The sequence below is a fragment of the Petaurus breviceps genome, unplaced genomic scaffold, assembly GCF_028583685.1.
Source record: "Petaurus breviceps papuanus isolate PSGF00001 unplaced genomic scaffold, PetGlider_PUasm1.0 90977, whole genome shotgun sequence".
NCBI classification, from domain to species: Eukaryota; Metazoa; Chordata; class Mammalia; order Diprotodontia; family Petauridae; genus Petaurus; species Petaurus breviceps.
This window is the reverse complement of record NW_027187391.1, coordinates 24,306,129-24,326,747: the sequence shown is the minus strand read 5'-3', so window position 1 is coordinate 24,326,747 and position 20,619 is coordinate 24,306,129. Positions and strand designations below refer to the sequence as shown.

At 36.6% G+C, this 20,619-nt stretch overlaps 1 protein-coding gene across 3 annotated transcripts in view; it reads left to right on the top strand.

Annotated features, from left to right (window-relative positions):
- The window catches only part of NKAIN2 (sodium/potassium transporting ATPase interacting 2), a 1,356,778-nt gene that overhangs the window by 623,941 nt on the left and 712,218 nt on the right, over positions 1-20,619 (top strand). For all 3 annotated transcript variants that reach the window (XM_069076922.1, XM_069076923.1, XM_069076924.1), the window contains one exon: positions 14,890-15,027. In XM_069076922.1, the coding sequence (XP_068933023.1) occupies positions 14,890-15,027 (138 nt within the window). The remainder of the gene's footprint in view (positions 1-14,889; positions 15,028-20,619) is intronic.

The window sequence follows — 20,619 nt, the reverse complement described above, 5'->3', positions numbered from 1 at the left end:
TAAAAACAATATTGTAGTATATTGAACTCAGAAGAAAATGTAATATGCTTAGTATTAATCTTCCTCTTGAGTTTTATTTTATTTGGACTCAGAAAGAAAAAAAATATATATTTGAAGTATGAGCACTTGAGTATAATAATTCTCACTGAAAATATAATTTTTTAACAATGAACTCAGAAAAATAGAAAGACATAGCAGCGTCTACACAGCAAAGGACTACACTGATTGTCTTACCTACATTTCATTGTCTGATGCCAGTTTCCTAATTTCTGAATCACATGGTTGGAAGAAGTAAAGAGGGATTTCAGCTCTCTGTTTTTGGCCATCAGAGGGCAAAGCACAGGCATGAGACCCATAAAGATTGCAGGGTTCACCAGGCAAATGGAGGTGTGTGGTTTGGAACCAACAGTGCCCTACCTTGTTTACCTATTTCCAAAGAGACAGAAGTAGTACTAACCATTTTGGACATTGGCCTGATAGGAGAAGAGAGGTACACTACAATCTGACCACTGACTGCAAATAGAGAAGAAACCACCACAAGTCTTCCCTATATTCTTGTCATATATTCTGGTCTAAATAGTTCATGTTTAGGAGATTCCCACAAATATCACACTGTACCTCACCCAGTTCCCCCCAACCCCACCTTGTTAATTAATACTCTATAGTTTTCCCTCTCTTGATATTGGAGTCAGTTCCACTGCCTATTTTCCATGTTCTGTTCCAGATCTGATGATAACTGACTTCATTTAGAAGTTTCTAACCCATTTTGGGAATAGAGAAGTTTAAAATCGATGAGGTCTTGACTTTTTAACAATATATTACTTCTCTGTAATTTAATTACAAAACCTGTCATTGCCTCCTTGTTTTGGCTAGAATTGAAGGAGTTGTACAGTTATTCACCTCCCCCTCCAAATAAGATAATGAGGTATTGGTAGATAATTTTAGCCAAATAAATAGCTCAATGATATTTAGTTTTAAATAGTGTATATTATATCACTTTTTTTCAGTCTTTTTTAAAAATTACAATAAGACAGAGAACCTAGGGTAATCTAAAAGACCAAGGAACTTAAAAAGAATGAATTCTTCTCATTATTCCTTTACCACACCAGCAAATTGGAAAAATCTACTATGTCAGTGGAATTTCAAATCACAAATTAAGTGACTACTTGACTCAACACCTAGTATAGAGTTCCATGGAACCTCCAAGGGTTTTGAGGATAGCTTTCAAGGACTCTGTGAATTTTGATGGAAAAAATGCATTGTTATTTTCACTAACCTCTAAATGAAATTGAGCATTTCTTTTCATTGTTTAAAATCATTATACTGACAATAGATCCATAGACTTCACCATGTTGCCACAGGTGTCAATTATAAAATAATGTGTAGAAACCCTGATTCAATATAATAATGATAATCCTATTATTATCTTTGTTGGTTAGTCTTTGTTACTAATTTGCTACATAGTTTGGGAAAGTTGAGATCACTGTTTTCACGTTTACAACCAGAAAATTAATATTATTTTTCTCTCATATGAGTATTAAATGGGAAATGACTCTAAAATAATGTTCATAGGATCACAGAATCATGTGGTTTTGAGCTACCATGTTTCCCCGATAATAAGACACTGTCTTATTAATTTTTTTGTACAGAAAAACACCAGAGGGCTTATTTTCAGGGGAGGGCTTATTTTAATGAACATTGACAGCAATTTTAATAAACAGGTAAATGTGAACAAAAAAATGTACCTTTATTCAATAAGCAAATCACCGGGGAAGAACAGGATGACGTGCTCACTGCTGCAGCTCGGATTGGATGCAGCTTGGAGCTCGGCGTGCATTTCACCCCGGGGCGGGGGGGGACGGTGCATACAGAAGGTACCGTAATGTAGCGTGTAGCGCAGGGGATCACCTTCACTACAGTAGCAATCTCAATAGGGCTTATTTTTGGGGGAGGGCTTATTTTAGAAGAATCTTACACAGTAAGGGGAGGGCTTATTTTAGGGATAGGTCTTATTATTGGGGAAACACGGTAGAAGGAACCTTAGAAGCCATCCAGATTAATAAATCATAGAAGTTAGGATCAAAAAAATCATGTCACTTGTCCAAGATCACATAGGAAGAAAGTGACAAGGGTAGGATTTAAATCCAGGTGCTCTGATTCCAAATCAAGCATTCTCAATTTCATCTCAGGATTTTCACTTTTCTAAAGAGTTCATTTGGGAAAATAACATCTTTTATAGGAAGTATAATTTGAAATCTGCCTCTGTAATAATGATTGTAGCAAGAGAAAATTAATCAATCCATAAATATTTATTAAGCATCTACTATGTGCCAGCACTATACTAAACATTTGAGATACACGAGAGGCAAAAGACAGTCCCTGTTTTTTTTTTTTTTTTACCCTATTACTGTTTGGGAGCAGGTGGGGGACAGCCATGGCACCTGAAATATGAGGGAGGAGAAGAGAAGAGTTGGCTTCTAGTCACCCAATCTTTTTTTAAGAACAACTGAGAGAAATAGTAAACTGTCTTCTTATCTCATCAAATGTCATGACATATGTAAAATCGTACTGAAGTATGATTCTTCATACTTGACCAAACTATTGAGGAAGTGATTCTTAAATGGAATTAATTACAATAAGGTAATCAATTTCAGCATTCCCCTTTTGATTAAACCTCATCTTCACCGTATCATGAAAATGAATTCAGTTGTGAAGTCTCACTAATGTATGTCAAAAAACAAAGTGGAATTTAAGTGGCGATGATTATGCCATATCAAAACAGGAATCTTAAACCTTTGCTCTTTTGGGAAGGGGGTAATTCTGAGGACATATTCTACACCTTCCCTGGTACCTGATTGAAAACCATAGAGTTATCATGTTTATGCTAGAGGAAGCACTGGGATCAAAACAAAGAAACATTCTTAAACATGGTAGAGAAGAAAGGAATACAAAGACATATAGAGGTCTCAGGACTCTTTTCTTTTGTTAAGTGCAACAGATTAGATTTATGTGCTTTCGGATCAGGAAGAGTAAAGTTAGTCACATTCAGGAGAAAAGCTTGTCATTTTGTTACTGACATTTGGCACTGATGGGATAGAAAATGCTTGAACATTTCTGTTAGATGGAAGCAGGCAAAATGGTTGTTGCAAGTACCTGTTTGACAGATAAATTGTTGGGATGACTGACTCATCTATGGCTACTAAGGTGCAATTCCAGAAATTTAGTTAGCCTACTGCAATTATTAATATTTATAAATACATTATTCATTTGGCATTTATAATTATATTATTCCTGTTTATTAATTATACTACATATTAAACATTTAAATATTAATATTTTCCATTTAAAGTATTTATTTAATATTTAATAGTATTAAATAAATAATATGAATAATACTTTTAAATATTAAAATATTTTAAAGTATTTAAAATGAGTTGAATTTTCATTTTATTAAGGTAAAATGGATTTAAAGAATTGGTTAAATGTTTCCCAGGTTCAAGGAGTTAGGATGAATGATATTTATATATACCTCCATTTTTCTGCTGGGTGCCCAGAGGTAGCTGGTTGGTGAGTGGATAATGCACTGAACATGGAGTCAGGAAGACCTGAATTCAAATCTGCCCTTAGAACCACACTAGTTGTGTGACCCTGGGCAACTTAATCTCTTTTAGCCTGGTTTCTCACCTGTAAAATATGAATAATAATAGCACTTGTCTCCCAGGATTATTATGTGAATAAAATGATGTAATACTCATAAAGTGCTAAGCACAGTGCCAGACACAAAGAAGACTCTTACTAAGTGCTTTTTATAATCTAATATATCCTTTTCAGACATTGAGAAATTTCACTGTTGGACTTTTTATTTGTGTCAATAAAGTCTAATTGCCTAGCACAGGTTTCCTTTATATTATAATTGTTGTGCCTTACTTCCCATTTGTGCTCAGCTTATCCCCAAAATTATAAATTCTGGCAAAATGTATTTAACTTGTCTCTAGGAAAAAGCTACTATTGCAGCAACCAAGTTTTCCACTGTGGGCCACCAGGTGGCAGAGTGGTTAGATTCAGGAAGACTGGTTTTCAAGAGTTCAAATCTGGCAGCAGACACCTACTACTATGTGACCCTGGGCTAATCATTTAACCCTGTTTGTCTCTGCTTCTCATTTGTAAGATGAACTGGAGAAGAAAATGGCAAACCGCTCTAGTATCTTTGCTAAGAAAACCCCAAACACAGCCATGAAGAGTTAGACACAAATGAACAACTACACAAAATTTTCCTTTGCCAAAAGGAAACCAGTTTTTCCTTTACTCTTCCCTTTACTTAATATGGTTCAAACTATTACATGACTTAGAGTTCTTTTCATTCAAACTTTTCTCCAAGAAAATAATTTTCAGATGTGCTCCCTTTAAAGGCCTCAATGATAGAGACATCATTTACTGATTTGACCTCTCAGAAAGTTTTGTCCCTTTGAAAATCTAAGAAGTAGATACCTTTCAACCCTTATCCCCCAACCTTCAGAGCTCTGGTTATTCTCTGGGGATTTACTTAGGGGAATAGACTTAGATCAAACCTCTTTAGTTTATTTGGTCAGTCATAGGATCATAGACAAAGGGCCATAAAGGACCTCAGAAGACTTCTAGTCCAGCACAATATTTTTATAAATTAGAAATCTAAGGATGAGAAGTTAAGGAACTTGTTCAAGGTCACAAAGGTAGTGTCAGAGATAGGTTTTGAATTCAGATCTTCTTACTCTAGATTCAGTGAATTTTCTATTGTACCATGAGCTTCAGTTCTAGACTCCTCAGGGTTCTGGTTTACTAGGAAATTAACAGTTTCAGGGCAGGAGAAACCACTCTGATCAGAACAGAGCCAGGATCAAGAGAACCTGATGTCAAATAATGGCCCATGACAGACATTGCCAATAATAAGGACAAACAGAGGGGACAGAAGTTAGAGAAAACTTAGAAGGAACAACATAGACAGAGAAGCAACAGGGTATCTGCTTTATAGGCTACATGAGGACAGGGACTGTGACTTATGCAACTTTGTACCTTTCCTGGTCTCTAGCGAAGTGTTCTACACACAGCAAATGCTCAAGGAATGTTTGAACTAAAATGAATGCAAGAAGGTCAGTCACAAGAAAAAAAAAAACTCAGATTCTGGGCAACTAGTTGCATTCTAGGAAATCTTTGAAAAAAACAAGATGCACTAAGCATCAAGCCTGATCTCCAGAACCCTTCCCTGTCTCTCTTTTACATGTCTGGTCAATTCAGTTAATTAATTACCTAGTGCAGTAGCTAGAGTAGAGCACATGGAGTCAAGAGCGTATGAGTTCAAATCCCTGCCTTAAACATGTGACTATGTCAAAGACAGTTAACCTCTCTCATTTTATTATAGCACCTACCTCTTGGGGTTGTTGTGAGCATCAAATGAGATAAGATATATAAAGCACTTTGCAAACCTTAGCAAACCTTTGCAAAGCATTGCTCAAAGATAGCAGTAATGAGGATTACTAAGCTCTTACCAAGGCTAGCTAGCTTTGACCTTCAAGGTGCTTGCAATACAGAACTCTCTTTTCTATGATGCCTGTTTAGCAGAGCCCAACCAGGTAGGAACAAGCATTTGGTTACAATGGGCTGTGAGAGGTGACTTGTGGAGGTAGTAGATGAAAAGTAGACCCTGTGAGCAAAGACCCACTGTTTGGTTCAGACTTTCAAAGAATCCTTAAAGTTCATTTGAATTCCAAAAGAGCCACCATCACTGCTGGTACCTTGGGATTTGGGACCATTTTAACGCTAAGGAGTTGAGCTATCTTCATCAAAGGCTTATAAAAATGAAATCAGAGTCCAAGGTTGTTGGCTAACATATTGCTAACCTAATTATGGGACTAGAGTTTTCTTATTCACATGAGCAGCTTGGGACAAACCAAAGAACTTTGTGATCCTTCTGTATCTTAGAAGTACTTTAGGCGTAAACCTGGTTTAAACAAGATACAAATAAGAAAGATGGAAGCTCAGAAACTTTTTTTTTTAATTCTTTCAGTGCCTAAGACAGAAAAGGACTGGAAAAGGACATAAGCTTCTGTACCTGTAGGCTCATGATCTATCATACTTCTTGGCTTCTGATTCTACCCTAGAATCATCCTATAAGAGGTCAGATTATATGAATGAAGTCTTGGATAGTAGAAATCAGTTTCTACTATTTACTACCTCTGAGACTAGGCAAGGTTTTTAGCTTCTCTCAGCCTCAGTTTCCTTTATTGTAAAATGAAGAAGTTGGACTATGTGGTTTCCAAGGGCTCCTCCAGCTCTGAATCTATAATCCCATGAATTTATAGCCAGATTTCTAGTTTTGCAAGGCTGCCCATGATGAGAGAAATCTAGATCCTTGGTGAAAGCTCCTTCCCCTGAAACAAATAAGCAGCTTGTCTTTTACTTAGTCTTGTACAATTGCCTGACATATGATGAGATTAAGTGACTTGTCCAGAGCTTAGACCAGACTAGGACTCAGACAAATGCATCCTCCATATGGTATGGATGGAATTTTAATCTGATATTCCTTATTATCCAGATCAAAATTGAAAAAAATACAGTGGAGAAAATCTATTTGTTTATACAAATCCTCTGATATCAAACTCAAATAGAAATGGAGGTCTCTAAATTATACCTAAACATCCCTGCAAGTAGCCTTTGACTCTTTGAATCTTATTTACCATGGTCTCTTATATTTTTATTTATTTTGTAAATGTATTTCCCAATTACATTTGGGGGGGGGGGAGGGAAATTGGGGCTAAATGACTTGCCCAAAGTCACCCAACTAGTAAGTGTATATAAAAAAAAAAGGCCAGATTTGAACTTGGGTCCTCCTGACTCCAGGGCCAGTGCTCTATTCACTGCATCACCTAGCCACCCCTCCCAATTACATTTTAATCTGTTTTGATCACATAAGGACATGTTAGATGGATAAGATATGGCAACATATTTGACACCTCTGCTCTAAACCATTCCAAACACATGCAACCTGGAAACACTTTCTGAATTTTTTTTCTTTTTGGAGGGCATTTGGGGTTGAGTGACTTGCCCAACATCTCATGGCTAGTTTTTGTATCAAGTATCTGAGGCTGGATTTGAACTCAGGTCCTCCTTATTCCAGGGCCAGTGCTTTATTCACTGAACCACCTAGCTGCCCCTGGATTTTTTAAATAGTAATTTTTTAATGGTAAAATGATAAGATTTCATGAACTTTAGTGAAGGTAATCTAACCTCTAGGCTAGGTTGGAGGTTCTTAACATTTTTTGTGTGTCGTAGACCTCTTTTGTCTGACCAATCCTTAAGATCCCTTGTCAGAATAATGTTTTCAAGTAATAAAAGGAAATACTTGATTTTATTTAGAGTTTCCTCAAAATAAAAATGCAATTTTCCCCCATCCAAATTTATGCACTTCCTGAAACCTATCCATAGACCTCTTTGGGATCTATCGACTTCGAATTAAAAATGCCCACAGGGGTGGCTAGGTGGCGCAGTGAGTAAGAGTGCCAGCCCTGGGAGTTGGGAGGACCCAGAATCAGTTCTGGCCTCAGATACTTAACACCCACACAAAATAACTGGCCGTGTAACCTTGGGCAAGTTACTTAACCCCAATTGCTTTAAAAATAAATGCCCACAAAACATATTACAGGAAGTTGTCTCTATGGTGTGATTTGAATTCAGAGACATGGGAAGGTTCTCAAACCAAAACGTGTTCCTTAATGGTACCTGAAATTCCACTCCCCCCACCCCATTGCTATTACCCTTTATCTAGAATCTTATCTTCAAAAAATGTTCCTGAAAGGAGTTGCACACTAAGTGTTTAATGCTTTATTGCAGAGGGGCTCATTAGATACCTGTATCACTGATCAGATGAGTTCGCTGCATGCCTGATAGTGATAACAGAATAACATAATAGAATAACATCGTATGAGAGAAAGGCAAGGCTGTCAAACTCCTTTGGTTTCACAATTTTACTGAGAGCCAGTGCCATTCTATAAACAAAACAGATTACTCCTCTCCCTCCCCCTTTTGTAAAGTATCTTTTTCAGGTTGTCAGGCATCATGTAAATAAACACAGCTCAACATAGCTAGGTGCTGCACCTAATAGGTTAGTTTAGTATACTTCAAAATTTATATATATATATATATATATATATATATATATATATTCTAATGATTTATCTGTATCAGCCTACCATCAGACAGATAGATGTAAGCTGCTAGAGGACAAGAATTGTTTCATTTTTGTATTTGCATCCCTGAGATGCATCTTCCTTAGTTCAAATCTGACCTCAGACAATTATTAATTATGTGATCTAGGCAAATCACTTAACCTTATTTGCTTCAGTTCCTCATCTGTAAAATGAACTGGAGAAAGAAATGGCAAACTACACTGGTATCTTCGTCAAAAACAAAAACAAACCAAAAAACCCACCTCAAAACCCAAGGGGATCCTGAGAAGTTGGACACAAATGAAATGACTGAAAAACAGCAACAAAGTGAAAAATACCTAGCAAATAGGAAAGTTTTCCATTTAACCTACAGATAAATCTATTTGGATCATTAAAAAAATAGAAATCAGACTGAATTTGTTGCTATTAGCAAGTGAGGCCAACATGTAGCATTACCTTAGAGAAGCTGTTTTACCTCTATGGGCCTCAGTTCACTCACCTGTAAAACAAAAGGCTGGGTAAGATGTTTTTTTAAATTTCTAGTCCCCATTTCATGGAAGACGTTTTTTATTAAGAAACTATGGAAGTATTTATCCATTTATTTATTCAATGAGACATTTTTGCCTCAGTGAGCACTTTGCTTAACAGTACTTCTCTGGAGAGTTTAAGAAAACATTTTTAGCTTAAGTACTCTCAATTATACTTTTAATAAAACAGAATTATAAAATTCAATTTTATTCTAAGGCAGTTTATAAAAGTAATATATTTTCCCCCCAAGTTTGTATCAGGATATAAATTGACACCTATGAAGAAATGTCCCATACAGTTATACTTTTGTTTGTTTGTTTTTAGGCTGATAGGGACTTTGCAATCAATAGTGAAAGAATGGCAAAGAGATGGACAGTTTGCAACACAATGAGTATTATTTATCAATAGGCTCTCTGGAAATGAAAATTTATTATTAAATATTTTGAATCCTCTCATGTTCTGCTATGCATATGGTATGCTTTTATTTCTTTCTAACTTTGTATTTAAGTTTATGATATATTCTTGTTTCTTTTTTTCTATTCTGTGTGTTCTGACATTTGAGTCTAACATAAAATTTTGGGGAAAAGACAATGTAGAAAGGAATATTTATTTGATTCTGGGTGAGAGCAGGTTTTTGTTGTCTTATTAGTCTGCCAGTAGTGCAGTTTTACAGTTTTAGTTCTGGGAGGAATTCTCAATTCATGGAGTATTTTCATAGAATGTATTATTGTCTGTTCCCTTTGCAGGAATGTAGATGTAAATAGAGTTTGGGGATTAGGGCATTTGTAGCATCACATTATGAGTCTTTATTAAATGTGTCAATGCTGCTTAGAAGTGCTTGTTTAGTATGTAGCACAGCAGCAACAGAAACTCAGTGGGAGTGCTGCAGATATTAATTGATGATGGCGAGTGATCTGTAGGGATCTGCTGTCTGATGACAACATCAGTGCTATTTCCTAGACATTGGTTTGGATGATATTAGACCTGTTTGTGAAATAAAATTAGAACTTTTCTGTTTGTTTTTGCAGATAATCGATTTTACAGTTAGTGTCTTTTTTTAAACTCTTTACAGAGATTGACCTAGCTCATTATCGTTTCTGTTAGGATACTGGGGATTTAAGCAAGATACAGTCAAATGATTTATCATTCATTCATCAAGCATTTTTAGGCACATGCTATGTACCAGGCATTACTAGACTTCAGGGACATAAATTCAAAAATGAAATAGTCTCTGTCCTCAAGCAGCTTACATTTGACTAATATAGGCTAATACAGATAAATCATTGGAACATATATACAAATTAAATACCAAGTACATTTGGAGGAGGGCTGCGCTAACAATAGAAGAAATTGAGGACTCCAGTTTGAAACACTTGAGCTGGGCCTTGGAGGGAACTTCTAAGTGTTAGAGGTAAAGAGAGAAATCATGTTCTATTTTATGTTTTGGAATTTTTTAAGGAGCCTTCATATCATAGCATATAAAAATGGTCAGGCCTTCTAATTCTGTTATTCTACTTTAATCTTTCATCAAAAATTATAATTACATTTATTAAGGCTCTGTTATTATGTCTATATTTTATTTGATATAATAGTCCCTTGATTTTATTTTTGACTAAAGTCACTAGAACTCTATTCTATTTTTTTGTCTAGCACCTTTTTGGTCTAAATAGAGGAGTTTAATCTCATTGTAGTGGATGTGAAAGGACTGTGAATGTTGCTATTGTTCAAATGCCCCTCACCTAATTAAATTTCTCTCAGTATGATTCTCAGTTTAAGAAAATCTTGAAATCACAAATCAACTATATTGAACAGTAGTATTCAGGGACCATGAAGATAAATATTCCATAGCATAGTTACTGGAAGACATTAGGGCAACCAAACCATTGCTGAACAAAACTGAATTTTTTGTTCTTCAAATTTAGGTCTATTGTCACTCTTCAAAGACAGTGTAGTAGACACATAGAGCTGTATAAGGAGGCAAATTAATTCAAGGGATAGGAAAAGCAGAAAAAAAATGGTAAATGATTACTTTGGTTGTAAAAGTAGAAGTCCAATGTGGTATAGGGCATAGAGTAATGAATATATAATTAGAAGACCTGAAGATCAGAGAGCAAGAGCTGAAAGAGGCCCTATAGTTCATTTATTCCAACCCCATCATTTTACAGGAAAGAGTCTGGAGAAGCCCAGAGATGTTAAGTGACTAGACCAAGATCACACAGCTATTAAGTGGCAAAGCCAGGAGTTAAGAAGTCCTTTGAGTCCAAAGCCAACATTTCTGATGGTTCAGTGGTTAGAATACAGTGGGCCTAGAATCAGGAAGACCTAAGTTCAAATCCAGTCTCAGATACTTATTAGATATGTGGCCAATGGGTAAGTTAGAACCTCTGTTTCCCTCAGTTTCTTCTGTTGTAAAATGAGAATAATAATAATATCACCCACCTTCCAGGATTGTTGTGAGGATCAAAGGAGATATTTGAAAAACAATTATCACCATACCTGGCACATAATAATTCCTTAATAAGTGTTTATTTCTTCCTTCTTTTCAGGCTGCTTGTTTTGTGACCATATTTTCTTATTTGTTTAAAGGTATAAATAACACTTGTACTATCTACATCAGTGTTGATTTGAGGACAAATGACACATATGAACAGGACTTTAACTATGAAGTGCTATATACATGTAAGTTAGCATTGTCAGGTAGCTAAGCAGGTGAACTATTGTATTTTCAGAGCTTCGTTGATTTTCTTGGGAACAAGTGAGGCAGATTGACAGATTGTATGATGCCATACTGCATTTTCAGTTAGCTAGGTGGTACAGCGTATAGAACACTGGACCTAGGGTCAGGAAAACTCATCTTCTTGAGTTCATTTCTGGTCTCAGACAGTTATTTACTAGCTATGTGATCCTGGGCAAGTCACTTAACCCTGTTTGCCTCAGTTGCCTCAACTGCAAAATGAGTTGGAGAAGGACATGGAAAATCATGCCAGTATCTGCCAAGAAAACCCCAAATAGGATCATGAAGAGTTGGACACAATTGAAAATGACTAAACAACAACAATACTGTATTTCATTGTTCATTAAAAAAATTGTGATTTATGATAAGTATGATATGCTATGGTGTTTGATATTTGAGTAGCCTGCTAGGGAGTCAGCATAGTACAAAAAGAAGTATATCACTTTTGGAGACTGAGATCTGGTGTTTAATGCCAACTTTACTGTTTACTACCAGTGTGCCCTTGGGCAAGTTACTTGTGCTCGCTGATCCTAAAATTCTCATCTGTAAAGTAAATGGATTGGATTAGGTGGCCTCTAACGTCTTTCTTATCTTTTCATCTATTATTCTACCATTTACAATTTAACAGATGATGGTTTTTACCTTAATTATTTGAAAGGACTTACAGTTTTTCTATCACAAATGGATCACATTGATTCTAATTGCCAAATAATGTAATACATAAATATAAATATATAGTAATAACAATAAATTTAGTAACCACTGAATAAGTATTTAGGATGAGAATCTATAAGGTTTATGAGTGGAGTATTTTGAAGTTCCTTTTAAAGTTAGCGTTTTATTTGGGACTTGGGATTCTTGTTGAAATGCTGCCTCTTTGTGTCCTGTGACTAACTAATGTACCTAGATTCCCTCCCATTCACACCCTTTCAGGTTAAGCTCAGTAAGAATATAAGGGTTGAATAATTAGGGCTACACTACCATTGTTCATTACTACTATGATAATTGTGCCTAAAGGAACTTTGGGAAGAAGGGAGTGTGATGCAAGAAATCAGTATAAGTGGGTTTTGTTTGTGTGTTTTCCCCTTTGTCTTTTTGGTATATGGAAACTTGAGCAGTCAGCTAAAGAAATGAAAGGGGAAGAAAATCATTAAAGAAGCCTTTAATTTAAGATCAATGCTTTAAGAGTTCATCTAATTTCAGAGTGCCAGGCCTGGAGTTAGGAAAACTCAACTGTCTTAGTTCAAATCCAGCCTCATGAACTTACTAGCTGTGTGACCCTGTGCAACACATTTAATCCTGTTTACCTCAATTTCCTCATCTGTAAAATGAGCTGGAGAAGGAAATGGCAAGCAACTCCAGCATCCTTGCCAAGAAAACCCCAAAATGGAGTCATGAAGAGTCAGACATTAATGAAATGACTGAATAGTTAATTTGATAAAAAGAAATAAACATTGAGGACGGCTAGGTGGGGCAGTGAATAGAGCACCAGCCCTGGAGTCAGGAGGACCTGAGTTCAAATCCGGCCTCAGACACTTAACACCTACTAGCTATGTGACCTTGGGCAAGTCATTTAACCCCAATTGCTCTGACTTTCCACTCCTAAAAGCAAATAAAAGAAAGAAAAAAGACTGAATTATTAAACATTTATTAACTACCTATTATGTATCAGACGCTGCTGGCTCCTAGAAATACAAAGAAACAGAATAGACCTCATTTTTAGGGAGTTGTTATTCTATGGAGATGTGATACCCTTGGGGTCTAAGATATTTTAAAATATGAGATGATATGGAACTGTGAGAAGAGAACTGGCTTTGTAGTCTGATTCCTGTCATCTAGGTGACTTTGGGCAAGTCCCTTAGCTACTCTAGGTTTGTTTTCTAACCTGTGAAATAAAAAGTTAGATAAAATAACCTGAAATCTCTCATATCTCTAGAGCACTGATGCTAAATAACTCAGCCCCTTAAACTTGATACAAAAATATTCAATGTTTATTGTGGTATATTTGTAAAATTCTGTAATTACAAGTGACTCATCGTTTCTTGGTTTTGTAGATCATTCATCCAGATGCTTTTACTTCCATATAATTCTTCTTTTGCCTTTTGACCACTCAAGTACATATCAACATAGATACCTGAGCATGGGAAAGAAGAGGAAAAGGAGACAATATTCACACTATTGCAATTACCTTTGTTAGCTTTTCAAATAAGAAGCTTGACTGAAAAAAGTTCTTAATTCTGGGGAGAAAATGAAAGTTGGGGATTATTGGTGGACTCAGTTTTTGCCATTTTCCTCCCCAGCTTGATGTTTGAAGCTTTTTTCAAATGTGAAGCCCTATAAATATTAGGGGGCAGATGAAGGTAGTTATAAGAAATTGAGCTTAGCAGATTTAGAACTAGTAACTATATTCCACATTATCTAGTCCAGTCTCTTCATTTAACAAATCAGGAAATTAGGGACTACAGAAATTAACTGACTCACAACATCACATGAGTAAATCTAGTATTCTGCTCTTAAGATAATGATAATGATTATAAATAGGACAGCTAGATGGTATGCAGGCATCTACGTGGCATAGTGGATAGAATACTGGGCTTGGAGTCAGGAAGACTCAACTTACTGAGTTCAAATCTGACCTAAAAGTCTTCTACTAGCTGTATGACCCTGGGCCAAGTTCACTTTACCCTGTTTACCTCACTTTCCTCATTCCTAAAATGAACTAGAAAAGGAAATGGCAGACTCCTTTAGTATCTTTGCCAAGAAGCCCCTAAATGGGGCCACAAAGTGTTGGAAATGATTGTAAAACAACTGAACAACACACAGATTCATAGAACTATTGTATGGAAGAGTTAAAGAGAACCTTAAAGACCACCTAGTTCAGTGCTGTTATTCTAAAAATGAGGAAACTGAGCTCCACACTTATTAGGCTAAGGTCACATAGTGTATTAGTGAAAGAGCTAGAACCAGAGGAAATGCTTCTTTTCCAACTCTGTCCTCTTTCAAGTACTTAGGACGGTGCTTGGCACATCATAGACTCTCAATAAATACTTCTTGACTTGATTCTTTCCACCCTGTTTGGTGAGAATAAAATAACCTAGCCTTCATGTGGATGTATTTTTCCTTGTCAGTGAATGATATGAAGTGTTTGATAGTACATATGACAACATCATTTACCCAGCTGCTACACATGTGACAGCTTGTGAATGCTGTTGGATATCTACCCAAACTCTCCTGAAATCATCGGTGCCATTGGGACTACTCCTCTGTACTCCCCAACTGAGCGGCAAAGACTGCTTCCATAAAACCTGTTGGTTAAAAACAAACTTGAGATTCCACTCTAGTCCAGCTTACTTTGCTTGTCTGTTATGTTGATATAGTGTCTTTGTCTCTGAAACATACTGAGCTGCCTCTTGTGTCTTCTTATTCTAGGTTTGTGTGCTGGAGAGGCAAATATTTGATTTCCTTGGATACCAGTGGGCACCTATCCTGGCAAATTTTATCCATATTATCATCGTCATTCTGGGTTTATTTGGAACTATTCAATATAGACCTCGCTACATAACAGGAGTGAGTACCCTTATTTATTTTTTTTCCCTTGTAAAAAGTGGATAGTACAATCATTCTTATATTGAGGAATTGTGTGTGCCCTACCTACCCTTAAGATGCTGCATATCTTCTTTTTTTAGAGTTTAGCTCACACTTGCAGTAATTGGAAAAATGTCAAGCTTAAGCACCTGACAGTGAATGTAATCAGATATCATTTTCATATACTGTACTTTCAGTAAATAACATGTAGTTACATCCGGAACCATGTTCCTGAATCGGTAAATTATAAAGTCAAGCTCTGATTTAACATGTCATTAAGAGATTATTTTCTTTCACATTTTAAAACAGTAAATCCATTTTACACATTGAAAGAAAGGCAGGTTAAAATAATTTATGACAAGTGCGTTGTATTGATGTTGAGATATTGATGATATGTTAATAGTTAATATTTAACGTTGGCATGAAAGTCAGGAAATTCAGGGCTATTGTTGCTGTATTCTTAATTTTATTTCTCTCCACAAAGGTAATATTTTGCTTTCCTCCTGAAGTTGTACTTACTTAACATAAAAGTAAAATCTGACTGAGTTACAGTTGCTATGGGAACCATAACTTAGATTTTTTTTTTGCTCTCGTATGTGCCTCAGATCTCAGCTATAACATTTCATTAATGTAGATTTTTATATTCTCTCTATTTTTAACAAAGGAAAAGATATAGGCACTTTTCAAGTTTCACCATGGTGACTTGAAAAGCCAGTTTGAATGTCTGGTCAAATATGCATGTAGAGCCAAATTAGACTGAATCTCTTTCCTGGTACAGTGAAGGATAGTTTGGGTCACCTCAGTTAGAGATATTTAGTGCAAGGACAGTACTAGGACAGCTCAAAGACTAGCAATTCTCCTTAACCATTTCCTTCTCCAGCTCATTTTATAGATGATGGAACTGAGGCGAACAGGGTTGAGTGTCACACAGAGCAGTGTCACCCAGTTAGTAAATGTCTAATTTGAACTCACATCTTCCTGACTCTAGGCGAGGTGCTCTATCCACTGGGCCACATAGTTGCCTCTCTTAAAGGGGACCACATTGCAAATTTTTAGTGCCCTTCACTTTAAGGTGACATTGGAAAGCTCTTTACATACCTTCCACTCTTAAGCTGTAGCAACTCCTTGATATGGGATGGTATCTGGGACAGAGATCCAGTATAATGATTTATTTAAATGAGGGAAGATGAATTCTGTGTGGAGGTGACATTTTTCAAAGAACAAGACATGATAGTATGATACAGATTCCAGCCCAGATTATGGAAATGGCGAGGTATCGTCTCTGCCATACACTCTTTTGTAAGGTCTCAGCAGAGTACTTCATAGCACCACAGCATCTAGGTAGTCCAGCTTTTACCTGAAAAAAAAATTCCACTACAATCCATCTGATCACTGAACCTTTGCTTAAGGACCTGCAATCAAGGGAAGCCCAACACCTGCTAAAGCAGCTCATGTTTGGGTAGTTCTAATTATTAAAGACTTCATTTTTCTCAGATTAACCCCAAATTTACCTTTTTGCAATGTTCACTCATGGATTCTATTCTACTCTCTGGGGCAAACCAGAAGTATAATTCTACTCTCATGACCCCTTTATCTGAGCCATTTAGAAGGCAAGATTTTCAATTACTATAAAGACAATTGTCATGACTACTTCAATCTTTTCTTCTCCAATATAATAAATCCCAGTTCCTTCAACTAATGTTCATGTGATATAGACACTGGCCCTTCAAAATTTTGTTTCTACTCCTTTTCCTCACTCTCCAGCTTATTTCTACCCTCTTCTGTTTATCAATGTCCTTCGAAAATATGGTGTGCAGAACTGAACACAAGTGCTTTTAACACTACAAGGAATGAATGGAGGAAAAAAAAAGTATGAATTAAGCACCACCTGTGTTCTAAATACTGTTCAGGGCACTGGAAATACTAAGACAAAAGGGAGAAAGTTCCTTCTCTCAATAAATTAACATTTATACAAGTTAAGATAATATAATGGAGAGTAGTAATGAACTGGAAGCAGATTTTTTTTGGAGGGGGGTGGGGATCCACAGGCATGGTGTATGCAGGCACAGGTACATTGTCATGACCTTTCCAGAAGCCATGGCAGTATTACTGTACGTGAGGTCTCACCTTACTTTTCTTATCAGTAAAATGAAGCTGTTAATTTGTTCCATTTCATCTATAGCTCTGTGATCTTTTATATGTAGATCTGTCATTATGTGTTGATAGTATACTTAAAATGGAGAATGGAAGAAATTCAGAAAGTAGGGCTGTTTAGAGTAGTCCAGCAGAATAAGTCACATATCCAACAAATTCTGATTTATTCAAAGGAAATGAATAGTAAAAGGTATACTAAATTAATAAGGCCTAAAGCACCAAAATAATTCAATCATACCAGGGACAAAGAAGCTAAAAGTCTGGATATTCTCCTAGAAGTAGTGATTAGCAAATAAACAGACACAAGAATCATAAGGAAAAAGAAAATATGATTTAACTCATGAATAAGAGATACTGGCTCAAGGAATCTGGGTCTAGAAAGGTACTACCAGAGTGCATTTGAATTACCTTAGGACAACTCTGAAGATCACCTGGAAGGAAAGAGTATGGGACACCAGAGTCCTTCCTCAAGGAAGTTAAAGTGTCAAGCATTCAAACTCTACTGCAAGAAAACACAACTCCAATGAACTGGCTATGTTGTATGAATTCCAGGTGTTATGCTTACCTAAAAGTCCATTTTATGGAGAACTCAAACAAGGAAAGTGTTCAAATGGTGGTCAGAAGAAGTGAAGCAAGAACACTCTTAAGGTCTCTCTGAAGAACTTTGGAACTGATTGCATGACATGGGAGATACTGGCAAAGGACTGCTCAGCATGGTGTACTGCATCAAAGGAGGAGCTGTGCTCTATAAGCAAAGCAGAACTGAAGTAACTGAAAAGAAATGTCATTTGTGCAGATTTAGAGAATCCACCCCAAATGTTCACATGGACTATTTGCACCTGACCTGTGGTAGAACATTCTGAGTTCCTGTTGGTCTGATCAACCATATTCAGACACACTATAACTTGATTCTCACATGGTGATGTCATTTTGGTTCTCTTCCAGGACGCAGCCAGAGTGAAACATCAGAAGAAAATGATTACTTGTGTTGCTAAATACGAGAAACCACCAATACAGAACGAGATATATTTTTGTATTTACTGCATTAAAAATGGAAGTTAGTACCTTTTGCTCTAAAAGCAGAGGAGATTTGCCTTTAAGGAAAAATAAGAGTCTAATCAAACTGATCCAGGCAGTGGTGATGATCTTCTCTCTAATTCAGGTTTTGTAAGACCTGACAAGAAGTCATTTGTGCAAATGTATTTGGGAACCTAATTCTACCTGACAGAGAGATATATATACTAATGATAAGGGTTGGTTTTTGTTTTGTTTTGTTTTGTTTCTGTAGGATGATTTATTTGGTAATTTTCTTTTTGGTAAAGAGTTATAAGAACCTCAGGCCTTTCCTGGAGAACAGGCAACACTTTTTCTATGACCTGGAGCTGAGGCTTTCTACTCATGCCTGCTGAAGTTTCTGGGGAAAGACTAGTAGAAGTCCATGGCCTGAAACATCTGCCTGGAGAGGGATGAGAAATGTAGCATCACACAGGGTGTGAGCCCACAGAGCAGTTAGCAGAGATATGGAGAGACAAATAGAATAGTCAAAAGCTAAGGAATCTGAAGCAGAAGCATGAGTCAATATCAGAGTCTTAACAGAATTCTAATAATTAGTGAAGAGCTCCAAAGCAAGGTCAAGCAAAAGTTCTGATTATCAGAAAAATAAATACAAATGTTAGGGGAAATACATTAAAGACTGAAAGAGACCTTCACCTAATCCACACACGTAATTTTACAGATGAGGAAACTAGAGTTAAGTGACTTTCCCAAAGTCACACAAGTATTAAATGTCAGAGCTAGGATTGGAACCCATATTCTCTGACTTCAAATCCAATCCTTACTCTTACTCAGTACTCTTAAATTGAACAAAGTTTGGCATGATTTGTCACTCATCATCATGCATGTATATTCATTTTTATGCTAGGGTGCATGATGCTGGCCCTACCTTCCTGCTTGCCTTGAATGAGCTCTGATCTTTAGCTAGGCAAATCCCTACTGCCATTGATGCAGCTGTCTATATAAATGAAATGGGATCCTTTAATGCCAAGTATGAACAAAAGAGATATATGTCCATGCTATGAAATTTTCAGCCAAGTAACTGCAGTTAAAACTTAATTGTGGTTTAGGGTGTGAATTTTGTTTTTCTCATTAGTCTTTCTTTTCACAGATGACAAAAAATTAGCAGCAGTCACTGGGAACCCAAACTCATTAGTGCCCTCAGATGAAACTCTGACACTACAAATGAACATAATATCCTGAAGGGAGAAGAAAAAGGGAAAAGGTCTCAATTTAGCACAAAGAAATCTGTAACCTGAGTAAGCAGAAGGGATCTCATATTGTATAATACTTGGCAGCATTTATTCTCAAAGTAAAAGGCAAATTAATACTAGTATATTAACTCACCAATGATCATGCATACTTTACAAACCCAAAGGCCTTCTCTTTACTCTCTGAATGGAATTGTCTTTGGCATCTCAGTTTGGACAAAGGGTTGTGGTGTATAAAATATGACTGGGCACATAAGCATTAGGTGGTGAGAAGGAATTGTTTGTGAGCACTATTCCTTTAGGGGTACTAGGATAGTTTGATGGGTAATCCCAAGGTCACTAGCTGCCACAGTTACAGCAGTTTCTTAATATTTTATGGCATCATTCAGAAAAATACTGTCTCTATTTTATCTCAATCGGTATCTTAAAATAGCTTAGATATTTGGACTTTTTAAGACAATTTAACCAATGTATCTACCAATCAGCAAAATTATCATGTACACTTTTGTTTTTTTGCTTTATAGAGGGGCAAGGAGAGGGCGATTGGGGTTAAGTGACTTGCCCAAGGTCACACAGCTGGATTTGTTCTCAGGTCCTCCTGACTCCAGGACTGGTGCTGTATTCACGGCGCCTCCTAGCTGCCCCGCATATACACTTTCAAGTGGGGGTTTCATTATGCCATTTATACTTGTGGGAAGATTTTTGTTCTAAAATAGTCTGTTTTTCTTAGACCAATAATAATCCCTCCCACCATTTTTTTTTTTTTTGCTTTTTGGAGGGCAATTGGGGTTAAGTGACTTGCCCAAAGTCACATGGCTAGTAAGTGTTAAGTGTCTGAGGCCTGATTTGAACTCAGGCCTTCCTGACTCCAGGACCTGAGCTCTATTCACTGTGCCACCTAGCTGCTCCTAACCCTCATCTTTTTTAATGAGAAGTGGGTTAAATGATAAAAGGTAGAACCCCTTTCTTGGTATCTCATCAGTGCTACAGAGCTAGTTCAATTTGCAGAATTCCATTGCAGATATGGCTTTGCCACACCCATGTCTGTTTTTCTCATCATTTTGCATGTTATGATCAATCTATAGGCATTTATTTAGTGGGCCAAGTTTATGCTCAGAGTTCTCCAATAAGAGTAATTCAACTACCTCCCAAGGAA